We start from the raw sequence: 12,243 nt of genomic DNA, 5'->3' as shown, positions 1-12,243 counted from the left end.
ACCACTGATTTCGCCAGAGTTTTGAGAAAATAGGTCATATGCTGCTGATCCAGGCGTAGCCTTCCTCGGAAACATTGCCCGTCTATGACGACGAACAAAGATAAGTCCGTCAACTGTGTGAGAAATTAATAGACAACAATTTTAGTTAATTAATGAAGTATTGGAATTTATTTATTTCAGAATTGATCCGGTGCTAATTTGAAGGTAAGTATTGAGAGGATTTATGGAGCAATAACTAATAATCTAGTATTTGTAACCAAAATTTGAATTTTAAAACTTTTAGTGAGCTTAACATCAAATAAAGCTCTAAGCGTCCGGTTTTGCCGGGAGCATGCTACCAACGTCGTTGCGCATTTCTTCTAACCGCTTTTACTAATGACCAATGTGGTCGACCAGAATATTTGCGCCCACATTTTGATTTTTGCGTAAAGATAAATATGTTTTTGAGTTGTTATGCCATGTTTGGAGTCGGAGGTAGTATTCGCCTCCTAAAAACCCCTCCCACCAAATTGAATTTTGCGAATCTTTCTTCTCTTCGTAGGACGAGAAGTTTTTCTTAATTGTACCTGGCTGTTCACCTGCTCCTCCGCCGCTGAAGTGAGGCTGGGGATCCTTCTTGGATGTCTTCCGCTTAGCGTCCTTCACGGCCGACTTGACTTGGTCCTTCACGATCCTCTTCGCAGGCTTCTTATCGTCGTCGCCTGAAAGTGAGCAATTAATTTAGTTAATGTTTTGCATTGAGTATTTTTAAATAATCGAATTATATAAAATATTAATCTACGTCTCGAATGTGTTAATATTTAAAATTAATAAATAAAAAATATTACCAGCTTTTCGCTTAGTTCCAGATCCCGATCCCTGCCTAGGTCCTTCGTTAGACTTTTTCATGGGCTTCTTTTCCGCATCCTTAGCTTCTTCTCGTCTACCTGTACATAAGAGCGTAAACGTAATGTAAATTTACAAATTAAAAAATAAAATAAATGAGTAAAATAAAATGATAAATCTTACGGTCGCTATCCTTATGTTTCTTCTCGGCTTTCTTTCTGCCCTTGTGGGTCGTCTTGTTCTTGGCGTCTCTTCTCGGGGATCGGTCCGATTCCGAGTCGTCCGACCAAATTGCTTTCTTGCTCCTAGGCCTTTACCCTCATCGCTGCTGCCCGACGAACTGCGATGACTTGACCGTGAAGAACTACTATCGCTGGAACTGCGGCTCGTGCTGCGAGTGGCGCTGCGGCTTCTGCGATTATCGTTTTCTGAAATAGAAATTAAATTGTAGATTCAAATAATTTTTTCTGTTTTCTTTGCTTTTGAAGCAATTAGCTTAAGAATATGTCTGAATAAAATTTCTGAAAGAAAAAAAACTTACTTTTTGGCATGATGAAAAATTTTCTTCTTGTTCACAATTCAAAGTTAACTCCTCGAAATTATTTCTTTGACTAATACGACTAAATGGAGATCGTCGTCTTTTATATCGTGATTTAATCTCAAAATTGAACATGATGACGACAGTAAACAAGAATATAAAATAATACGATAACAAGTGAATACTTGCTTGTTAATGGAGTGATCTAATTAATTACTTTGTTGTGACTATGCGTATTATCTTCTTTGTTTGAGTTATTTTCTTTGTAACAAAGGTATTTAGTAGATTGTTATTAAATTATTTTTTATTTATTTTTAATACTTCTGTGTACTTGATCTTTGACATTTTAGTCGTCATGATGTCACTTCAGTAGTATAAATATGAGAACCGAATTATTTTTAAATTCCATTTGGTATTTGATTATACACCCGATATCAACACGCCAAATTGTCACAAATAATTTAAGCTATCAACTCACAAAAGTATGATACACATACGTAAATTATGTCAGCTGATGACATAATTACTTAATTTAATTGAAATGATGATGATATAATAATTATAATAAACTTTCTTATTATTTAGACGCAAATCTCGGAATTTTGTCGTATTCTCGCTGCTGCTGCTGCTGCTGCTACTACTACTCGCGGCTGGTGATGCTCGAAGGAATGAAACAATCTATGTGAGTACGACCACCATTTATCTATAATGACAATTTAATAATTAAATACTGTAGAATTTAAATACTGTATAATACTGCAGACTGGAGAACGAGCGGATTCTTTTATAAGCGGAGGAATTTATGCGTTTTCACTTCTCTCATATCAATGTGCGTCCTTGCGAATTTATGATTTATTCAATATTTAATCTTTCTTATCCTCATTTCGTGTCATAATTTTTATAGATGAATTCATGGAAATCTTGTACGAGATGCATCCCATGTGGACTTCAATTCGCCTCAGCAAGGCGGTTCGAAAAACACGTTGCGAATCACAGAAGGCCTTTTAGATTATATGTATGCAAGTTATGTAATTTAGAATTCACTCAACACAAAGCGTACGATATTCATATAAATTCACATAGATGTCCGCATTGCATGTATGAGGACAGCGATATTTTTGCTGTAAATAATCATATTTTGACGCACATAAAATCTTCTACGACGGCAGCAAGCAGTCGACAGACGGGATCGAGAAAGCGACAAAACGACGCATACCCTTTTAAAGAGATAGCTGCATTTAAGGGATATGTCAGAACATATCGACATAGAAATAACAAGAAAAATGCTCCGTATCGTACATTAATGGAATATTTTTCAGAAAACAAGCGTTGTATTTATGGCATTATTAAACAATGCTTAAATGACTACAAATCCGTAAAAATTCAAATAACCCTGACATGTAAATTTATTAGAGACACCCCGTTTTGCGACAAAGAAGAAGAGGAATATTGTACACAATTTATAAATTCAAATATGAAAGTTGTATTGAACAAATTTTATCTGACTGACGTTTTAAACGAGATTGATACGAATTTTCAACACCAAATTGAAATATCCGAGAAATATGGTTCGGGATGGAACTTATGCGAAATTCTAGGAAGCGATATTCGGGTTGCCGAGTTCGAGATTTTGCGAGGTGGTTGCTTTGTATCGGTCCCTGAAGAGTTGGCTGGAAAGAAAGCAATTATCTAATAATTGGATTACACGGAGTTAAGTGGAAAAGTCGAAGAAAAAGTTTTGCTTTATTTTGTCAATATTTCGAATGCTATCTGCTATTCATTATCAAGACATTTACAAGATGGGAAATTTGTTACAAGATTTCGTAGTTGAAATTAGTTAGTGTAAATTCATAAAAATAGTTGTCATGTTTGTGGCGTTGGATACTGGGGTCACGTTTTGAAGTGATAAAAAATGTAAAGGGACCCAACTTGATGGACCGAGGGAAAACCTTGCCATAAAGAAAAGAAGGAAAACCTCAGTCAATCCACCCAGACCCCATTTGGCATCAAGTTGGGTTGATGTTTTGTTGTGTGTCGCTTGAAAGTGGGAGTGGTTTTGTGTTAATAAATTTTGGATGTCGAATGATTGGTAGAAGTAAAGCTGCCCAAATGGGGTTGATGTTTTTGCCGTCATTAGAGTTGATTTTGTCTTTGTCAAGTTTTTTAATGTAAAGTCCTTCTTTGTATTTACGGTAAAAATATCTGTGTTCTGATTCAATAAGTGCAGTGGATTGAAAATGGATGGTGTGAGTGGGATTGTCTTTGATATGTTGTGCTACTGCTGAAACGATTTTTTGCTCGGTGACATGCTTGTTTTTGTTTCTGGTGGTCATTTGAGAAATGTTGGTATACGTTATGTTTACCTTGTCTGTTTCTGATTTGTGTTCTTTTATTCTATCTAAAAGTGGTCTACATGTTTCAACTATATATAGTTTGTTACAAGAGCAAGGAATTTTATATATACCTATCTGAGGGGTTGGTGCTGCCTGTTTGTGTGTACATATCATATTTCCTACCTTTTTACCTGGAATATAACCGAAAGTGCAAGAGAGAGTGCGTCAAAGAAAGTGTGAAAGTTTTGTTGTGAGGGGGCCAGAATATGGTAGTATGATACGTGCGCCTGTCTCTAATGTTTTAGGTTGATTTGTCTGAAACTTTTTAATGCGTTTATTTATGAGATGCAAAGGGTAGCCATTTTGCATGAGTTGTGATTTTATTAATTGTAATTCTTGGCTTAGGAATTCTGGACTGCAAATGGTAAATGCCCTATATAAAAGTGAATCAATTACCGAAATTTTGTGAGATTGGTGGTGGTAAGATGTGTAATGCAAATATCTACCTGTGTGTGTACTTTTTCTGTAAACTTTGTGTTTTGTAGTACCATCTGTGTATCTAATTATGGTTATGTCTAAAAAATGTAATTGATTGTTAGTTTCTTCTTCTAACGTGAATTGTATCTCTGGATGGAAATTATTGAACTGATTTAAAATGTTTGTTGTTTCGTTTTTTGTGATGCAAGTATCGTCAACGAACCTACGATGAAAATGTATGAGTGGGTTATTATTCACTAGTGTGAGTTCTAAATATTGCATGAAAAATTCAGCAAAAACTGGTGAAATTGGGGAACCCATTGGTGTGCCTGTGGTTTGTTGGTAATATGTGCCCTTGTACTGGAAATAATTGGAGGAAATGCAAAGTGTGAGTAATTCTAAGATTTCAGTAGAAGTGAGACTAGTTTTGGTTTTCCATATATCTTTGTTAGCGTCTAATTGTTGTTTAATATAATTTAGTGTTGGTTGTATTGGAACCTTTGTGAAGAGTGATTTTACATCAAGGGAAATCATGGTTTGATCGCGTGGAATTTTTAAAGTTTTAATCTGTTCTTCAAATTTGTATGAATTGAGAATGGAGTGTTTGCTTTTAATTGTGATTGTTTTCAAAATCTTGTTCAGATAGTGAGCTAAATTATAGGAAGGTGAATGACGGAAATCGCAGATTGGTCTAATTGGAATGCCTGATTTATGTATTTTAGGTAAACCATAAAATATAGGAGCGGAAGAATGCTTTGGTGCAAGATTATCGTATGTGTGTTTGTCAATTCTATTCATATTATGCAACTTATGTAGTTTTTGTTGGATTGATTGTTCTATTTCTTTTGTTGGGTCATTGGGTAGTATTTTATATGCAGGGTCATCTAATAATTGTGCCATTTTGGTTTCATATTCATTCCTATTCATTATTACTGTCGCATTGCCTTTGTCTGCGGGACATATTACGATGCTATTGTCTGTACGTAATTTTTCTATGTGAGGTAGTGCCCAAGTAAAATCAGAAGTATTTATATTGGTTTGTTTTTTATGATCATGTATAATTCTTGATGCACCTGATCTAATTATGTTTTTGTCATGTTCCGTAAGATTTTCGTCGTCAGTGTTTTTGAGCCAATTTTCTATTGCTAATGTTGTTTCGATAAGTTGGTGTTTATGATTTTTTATTGGTAATGCATAGTTTAGCCCTATTTCTAGTGTTTTTTGTTCAAGTGGGGATAGTATGCGTTCTGAGAGATTAATAATGCTAGATTTTATGTTCGTAGTTTGTGAGTGTTGTGTGTGTGTTGTATGAGGAAGATTTTTTGCAATTTTTTGAATTTTTGTGTCAATTAATTTGTCGAGTTTTCGTATTTGTCTAGATTTAGTCTGATTATGGAGATGATTGATACGGGTATTTGTGAAAAGGGTAATGGTGTCGTATAAGTCGGGACATTGAGATTTAAGGATATTTTTCTTATCTGTGATTGCTTTCTGGTAATTATTTATGGTCTTGTACTTGTCCATGATTGCTTGTTTTAGAATTCGTTGCTCCAAGTTTTGAATCCATCCATCGGTTTTCGAGAGAGTTGACCAATTGTTCTTGATCCGGAATGAGGTTGGGGTCACATTATGAGCTCGGCATTTTCTTAAAAAGATCACATCATTTTTGCATTGCGTGAATTTTTTGGAAGTGTCCTCCAGAGTTTTGAGAGTGTGTAGTAGGTCAGGTCCGCCCCTCCTTTGGATTTTTTGTTTGATATCTTTCCATCCAATACCCATTATTTAATAATTGGATTACACGGAGTTAAGTGGAAAAGTCGAAGAAAAAGTTTTGCTTTATTTTGTCAATATTTCGAATGCTATCTGCTATTCATTATCAAGACATTTACAAGATGGGAAATTTGTTACAAGATTTCGTAGTTGAAATTAGTTAGTGTAAATTCATAAAAATAGTTGTCATGTTTGTGGCGTTGGATACTGGGGTCACGTTTTGAAGTGATAAAAAGCAATTATCCATCCGCAAATGCAGGGAAACAAATGCTTTCAATGGGCTTTTCTGATTGGCATGCATATTAACGATATAAAGTCACTTCATAGAGCAAGGATCAGACAGTACGAAAAATTTGTAAATAATTATGATTGGAAATGCATTGAGTTTCCTACAACACAGCAGAATATCAAAACATTTGAAAGTCGAAACGCTGAGAAGATGTTCGCTGTAAATGTATTCGGGTTCGATGATCGAGGGAAGCTAAATATTAAATACCAAAGTATGCACATCCGAGATAAAAAACGGAAAATTGTTAACCTACTTTACGTTCAAACCTGTGCAAATAATCCAGGACATTTTATGTACATAAATGGAATTGAAAAACTTTACGGTTCTAAAAATCATCATAAGCGATTACTGTGTTATAATTGCCTTGCTCTATTTCCAAGTCAAGCTCGCTTAAATAAACACGAAGAACTTTGTTTTTGTTTCAAGAAGCAACGCGTTTGCATGCCAGATCCCTATGATTTACGCGAGGAGCCTGTTTGTCGATTTAAAAAGTTTGAAAATAAGTTAAAATCTAGGTTTGTCATTTATTCGGATTTTGAGGCTCTCTGTATGAAAGTAAAGCGAAGAAGAGGAAAAATACGGCAGTACGCTAAACATGTTCCGAGCGGTTATTGTTTTGTAGTTGTCTCAAACGATGAAGTGATTTACAAATCGTTATATCGTGGAAAGGATTGCATGGAAATATTCGTAAAAGAGCTTTATGAAATTTGCGATCAACTAAATAGTTTGAATTTAAACAAGGTGCCCATGAGAAATCTTACATTAGAAGAGCAAACATTGTATGAAGAGAGTATTTGTCACATTTGTGAAAATGTTCTCCAGGAGGATAAAGTAAGGGACCATTCACATGAAACTGGACGCTTTAGGGGGGCAGCGCATCGTCAATGTAATGCCAAATACCGTCAAAAAGATAGAATACCGGTTTTAATGCACAATTTTAGGAGCTATGATTCGCACTTACTGCTTAGTTACGTCAGAAAACTGTCTGCGAAAGAAGTGAAAGTGATTCCGTCTAATTCTGAAAAGTATATGGCGTTGCTCTGTGAGAATTACGTTTTTCTGGATTCGTTTCTCTTCCTCACAGCCTCGCTGGATACTCTGACGAATGACTTGTTGTTGGGAAATAATTTTGAGCAAGACTTCAAACCATTAATACAGATTTTCGGACAGGGTGCGGCTAAAGAGATGTCCAGAAAAGGAATTTATATGTATGAATATATGGATAAGTGGAAAAAGTTTGATCAAAAAAAGTTTCCCAAAAAATCCGACTTTTACAATTCATTGGCAAGTTCGGGCGTTTCAGATGTTGATTACAAGTACGGTAAACATATTTTCAAATCATATTGCTCGGATTTAGGGGATTATCATGATCTCTATTTAATGACCGATACTTTGTTGTTGGCTTGTGTTTTCGAGAAATTTCGTGAGGTTGCCTTGACACATTATAAACTAGATCCTGTTCACTATTATTCGCTAGCAGGGTATTCATGGGATGCTGCATTATTAAATACGAAACAGGTTTTAGATTTGTTTATCGATTCTGCCATGTATAATACTATAGAATTAGGACTCCGCGGTGGTGTTTCAATGATTTCGACGCGATATGCTTCGGCGAGGAATAAGTATATACGAAAAAGCGGAAAAATAAAAGATGGAGACAATTATCTTTTTTACATTGACAAGAACAATTTGTACGGGGAAGCTCTTCTTCAGCATTTGCCCACAGGAGATTTTGAATGGGAAGACGCAGAGTTCTTTCAGAATTTGACAACGGAAGAAATTTTAAAATGGGGCGATGAAGATAATATCGGGCGAATTTTAGTGGTGGACCTAGGGTACGGGTCGGCATTGCACCCCAAACACTCAGAGTACCCGCTTGCCCCCGAGAAAATTTGTGTAAACAGTAAGCTACTTTCTTCGTATCAGACAGACCTTATTTCGCATTATAATATGACTTATTCTGAGAAGCAACCTAAGCTCGTACCGCATTTGGGCCCTCGTAAAAGGTACGCTGTTCATTATAGGAATTTAAAATATTATTTAAAGAAAGGAATGACTTTAGAAAAAGTACACAGTGTAATTAAGTTCAGTCAATCTGCATGGTTGAAAAATTATGTCTTATTTAACGGTTCTTTGCGTCAACAAGCACGAACCATTTTTGAACAAAATCTGTTCAAATTTATTGTAAATAGCATTTTCGGGAAATCCGCAGAACAAGTACGAAATCGAGAAGATGTTAGAATTGTGAGTAACCTAGAGCAGATGTTGACTAGACATTCGAATTTCAAAAATTATCAAATTTTAAGTCCTGACCTCGTCATAACTTTTCTTGACCGCGCAGTGGTGAAATTAAATAAGCCGTTGTATATTGCCTTCACAGTACTCGACTTAAGTAAACTCTTTATGTATGAGTGGCACTATGATAAAATTGGCGAGTGGTTCGGGGAAAGAGCGAAATTCTTGTTTACAGATACTGATTCATTAGCATATTCAATAACCACTGAAGATTTGTACGAGGACTTGGCTGAGCACGCTGACGAGTTTGATTTTAGTAATTATGACCAATCACACTTTCTTTATTCGAACGTCAACTAGAAAGTTATAGGGAAGATGACAGATGAAGCAAAAGGAAATGTTCTAGAGAGTTTCGTAGGTGTTGCGCCGAAGATGTATTCCTTTCTTGGAAAAGGTATAAGAAAGAAAGCAATGAAAGGTGTCAAGAAACAAATAGTTGATAAGTACATTAATCATAAACGATTTAAATCAGTGCTATTCAAACAAAAGAAATTGGTATGCAGGATGAATCTGATTCGTTCACGGCATCACAAACTCTATTCTGGAAACTTTTCGAAAGTTGCACTCCATTGCTTTGATTCAAAGAGATACATTTTAGCTGATGGGATTAATACCATAGCCCATCATGATTGTCGCATCGGTGCGTAAACCGTTTACATCGGTTAGAATTTATGTTAAGTGTATATGTGAAATAATAAAATTAAGAGTTGTAAATTGCATGAAGTAAACGAAAATGGTTATATTTCATTTTAAATATATTAGTTTTATATTTGTACAAACATGTAAGTCGAGTCTATGCAATAAATATTTTCAAAAGAAATTTGATCCTTTTGCGACAAAGTGGACAATAATCTTGTGTACACACGCAGTCTAAACACATACTTAAATGGGCACAAGGCAGAACCACGAATCTCGCTTCAGATGCATCACAAATTTTGCAGATAGGATCAACCATTACGGTAGCCAGAATTGGAGTTCCAGCAGCTGCAGCTGAAAGGTAATCATTATAATATTTTGCATCGTCTGATTTTTTCTGTAGCGAAACTAACAAAATTTTTACCATTTTCAGAATGAGGTTCTTCAGAGGCGGTATCAACAGAAAAATTTTTCTATAGAAATAAAACAAAGCTTGTAATTCTAATATTACTAATACAAATTTGACTTGAAATTTTTTTTGATAAAATTACCTTCTGATTGGCTTTGGCTTTGTTAACCAATAAATATGTACACTTATTCGAAAAAAGAGCGTGTTCAATCCAAGGATTATCTTCTGGCAACCAATTGTGCGCGCCGACCCCACAGAAATAACAAATAACTTTATCTGATTCGCCGGAATAATAAAATCCACATTCGGCCAGCGTATGGGGTGTTTGCGCCTTATTGGTCGGCCATCCTTTGTACGATTGAAGCCGTTTTTGGAAAGTGCTCATGTCCTTATTAAACATGTTGAAAGGTTTATAAGTTAGGTGTTCCGAAACTTGTGCTTGCATTTTGATTTCGGCGTCGTTTTCTTTTAGCACCCGAATCTACATTACGCATCGGCGTAGGTCCATGTGTATCCCTCGATGAACGAGCTGAGTCTGAGTTAGAATTTAAGTTGTCTTTACTTGATATAGGTTTCCATTTTTTAAAGCCTCCCATCCTAGAAGCGCTATCGGTTTGATTAGAACGAATTCTGATTCCTTCCAGTGGACCCATTAAGTCTTGCTTAAAATCCTTGGACAACATTGTCGTTGGAACGTTTACCATCTTACAAACTGTTAACATACGATTAATACCTGCAGGATTATGACTACACTTCAATTCTCGTGTTACGTAATTTACCAAATCAATTATGTTGGTTTCCGGGGCAAATTCTGTTCCAAAAAAAGTTACCCTTCCATTTGTGTCCCATTTGATAAGATCGGGCCTTGATTTCAGCATGGTCATGAGAGGAATAAGCTTCGTAGCTTTGACGTTTGCGGGCTCATTTCTGAGTAAGATAATATCGTCCAAATTTAAAGGAGAACTTTGAGGAACTTCATTAAGTGTATCTGGATCCCACGCCGTCGCTGAACCTTTCGACGACGCGAAACTCTGGTTTAAGGTTGAGTTTGGTGACGATATAGCAGATGAAAAATGATCTAGGGAGCTAAAGTCTGCACTACTATCGGCATTAATCGCTGCATCTGGTTTGTCTAGGCTAAGTTTGACCTTTATAGGATCAGCTAGTATTTGATTCAATTGTTGCTTTACACTTTTCATGATGGAACCATAAAGTTGAATTTTTATGTCATCAGGGATTTCAGAATTATCAAGTACTTGATCGGCTCGACCACTTGCATCACGAAAGAAATGCTCTTTGACTTGAGATAGAGGGGTATGTCTCTTTAGCAAACGCTTGTATTCGTCCTCTTCAACCAGTCGCATTCTTTGTGCCATTTTATAACCCCAATTGTGAGCCAATGGCTCTACCTGCAATTGCACCTAATGCTGATAAAACTGGTGAAATCAGAAAAGGTAGAAAACCACCCTTTTGCAATAATAAGTGCTTTTTCTTCTTGTGTGATAAAGTTCGTTTTGACAATTTTCTTATTGAGTCTTTGTGCAATGATAACTTTTTTAATTTCTGTTCTGCTACCGGAAAATTTCCACATACAATATTCATAGCAATCTCTGTGAGAGCTCTAATTTGGTCGGGAGTTGCCGCTTCAATGAGTTTCTTCCTGGTCTGGTCGTTGGATTTGTGTAACGTCTTCAGAAAACCTTGATTCCTCTGTAAGCATTTGCTCATCCTGATGTTGCAGTTTTTCGAAATAAAACGAAATTACAGCCGCCTTGAAATGGCTACAATGGGGATTTGCTTTATGCCATTTGCCTAATCGTAACGGGCACTGTTGCTCTGTCATTTCTTGCAAGTCGTTATATTCACATCTTAGCTGATCCCATAATTGATTAATGTTATCATCCATAGTATTAATGTCAATAAGTTTGCAATTTAGTTTAAACAAGTTTCGTAAAACGTTAACTTTTGCCATTCCCTTAGTATATACAATATTATCTACGTCTCTATTCAAAAGTTCTTGTAAATAATCTCGTACGGTAATAAATTTGTCGTTTCCAGATGACCAATAAATTTTATGCAAACGATTTTCGCAATACCGTACAATTCTTCTATCGTTCATGTGCAATCTATCGAAACTATACGGTGACTTGACAAAAAAATGATTTTCGAGATCAGAGGCGACGATTGACAATTCTTTTATAATAAATGCACTGTGCAACTGAAAGCCCTCAATTTCAATAATATATTTCATTTTGGTAGATAAACAAATTTATCCGTTTCACCTAAAATACCTTGTATTACTCTGTACTGATCGTCAGAACGTGGGTGCAAATTTAACACTAAATAGGAGTAAGGATTTTCTGTATCCTTTTTCTAAGCGTCGGGAAGGAAGCGTGATTTGTTCGGGAAAACTTGTCTGCTTAAGTAATTAATTTGTGAAGCAAACGTAGGCGACTTCATAATTACTGTGTAATGGGTATTTAATCTCATGGTTTTACCGTGTTTACCTTGCGGGAATAAATTTTGGGTTAAAATTATTACAGAGACTGATTTGTGATGTGACCCCTTTGTAAGTAGTTGATGAATTTTTTCGCTTTGAACAGCGTCATTCATTTGATCGTCAATTACAATAATATTATTGATATCCGGATTAAATTCCTCCAGATGGAAT

At 35.8% G+C, this 12,243-nt stretch overlaps 1 protein-coding gene and 1 long non-coding RNA gene across 2 annotated transcripts in view; one reads left to right on the top strand and one right to left on the bottom strand.

Annotated features, from left to right (window-relative positions):
* Positions 1 to 1,616, bottom strand: part of LOC118438557 — a 2,041-nt gene extending 425 nt beyond the window's left edge. The window contains exons 1-4 of the mRNA XM_035859016.1: positions 1,367 to 1,616; positions 828 to 1,253; positions 567 to 701; positions 3 to 113 (exon numbers count right to left, since the gene is read on the bottom strand). Coding sequence (XP_035714909.1) covers positions 3 to 113; positions 567 to 701; positions 828 to 888 — 307 coding nt within the window. The 5' untranslated portion in view covers positions 889 to 1,253; positions 1,367 to 1,616. The remainder of the gene's footprint in view (positions 1 to 2; positions 114 to 566; positions 702 to 827; positions 1,254 to 1,366) is intronic.
* A 362-nt stretch (positions 1,617 to 1,978) lies between these two features.
* LOC118438591 lies at positions 1,979 to 2,750 on the top strand. The gene is made up of 4 exons (XR_004836935.1): positions 1,979 to 2,045; positions 2,126 to 2,192; positions 2,268 to 2,378; positions 2,447 to 2,750. It is a non-coding gene; the product is annotated as an uncharacterized LOC118438591 (long non-coding RNA).
* Positions 2,751 to 12,243: the final 9,493 nt, after the last annotated feature.

The sequence above is a fragment of the Folsomia candida genome, unplaced genomic scaffold (genome assembly GCF_002217175.1).
Source record: "Folsomia candida strain VU population unplaced genomic scaffold, ASM221717v1 Fcan01_Sc023, whole genome shotgun sequence".
Lineage (NCBI taxonomy): Eukaryota > Metazoa > Arthropoda > Collembola > Entomobryomorpha > Isotomidae > Folsomia > Folsomia candida.
The sequence above is the reverse complement of the archived record's forward strand: the minus strand, read 5'-3'. Positions and strand labels throughout refer to the sequence as shown.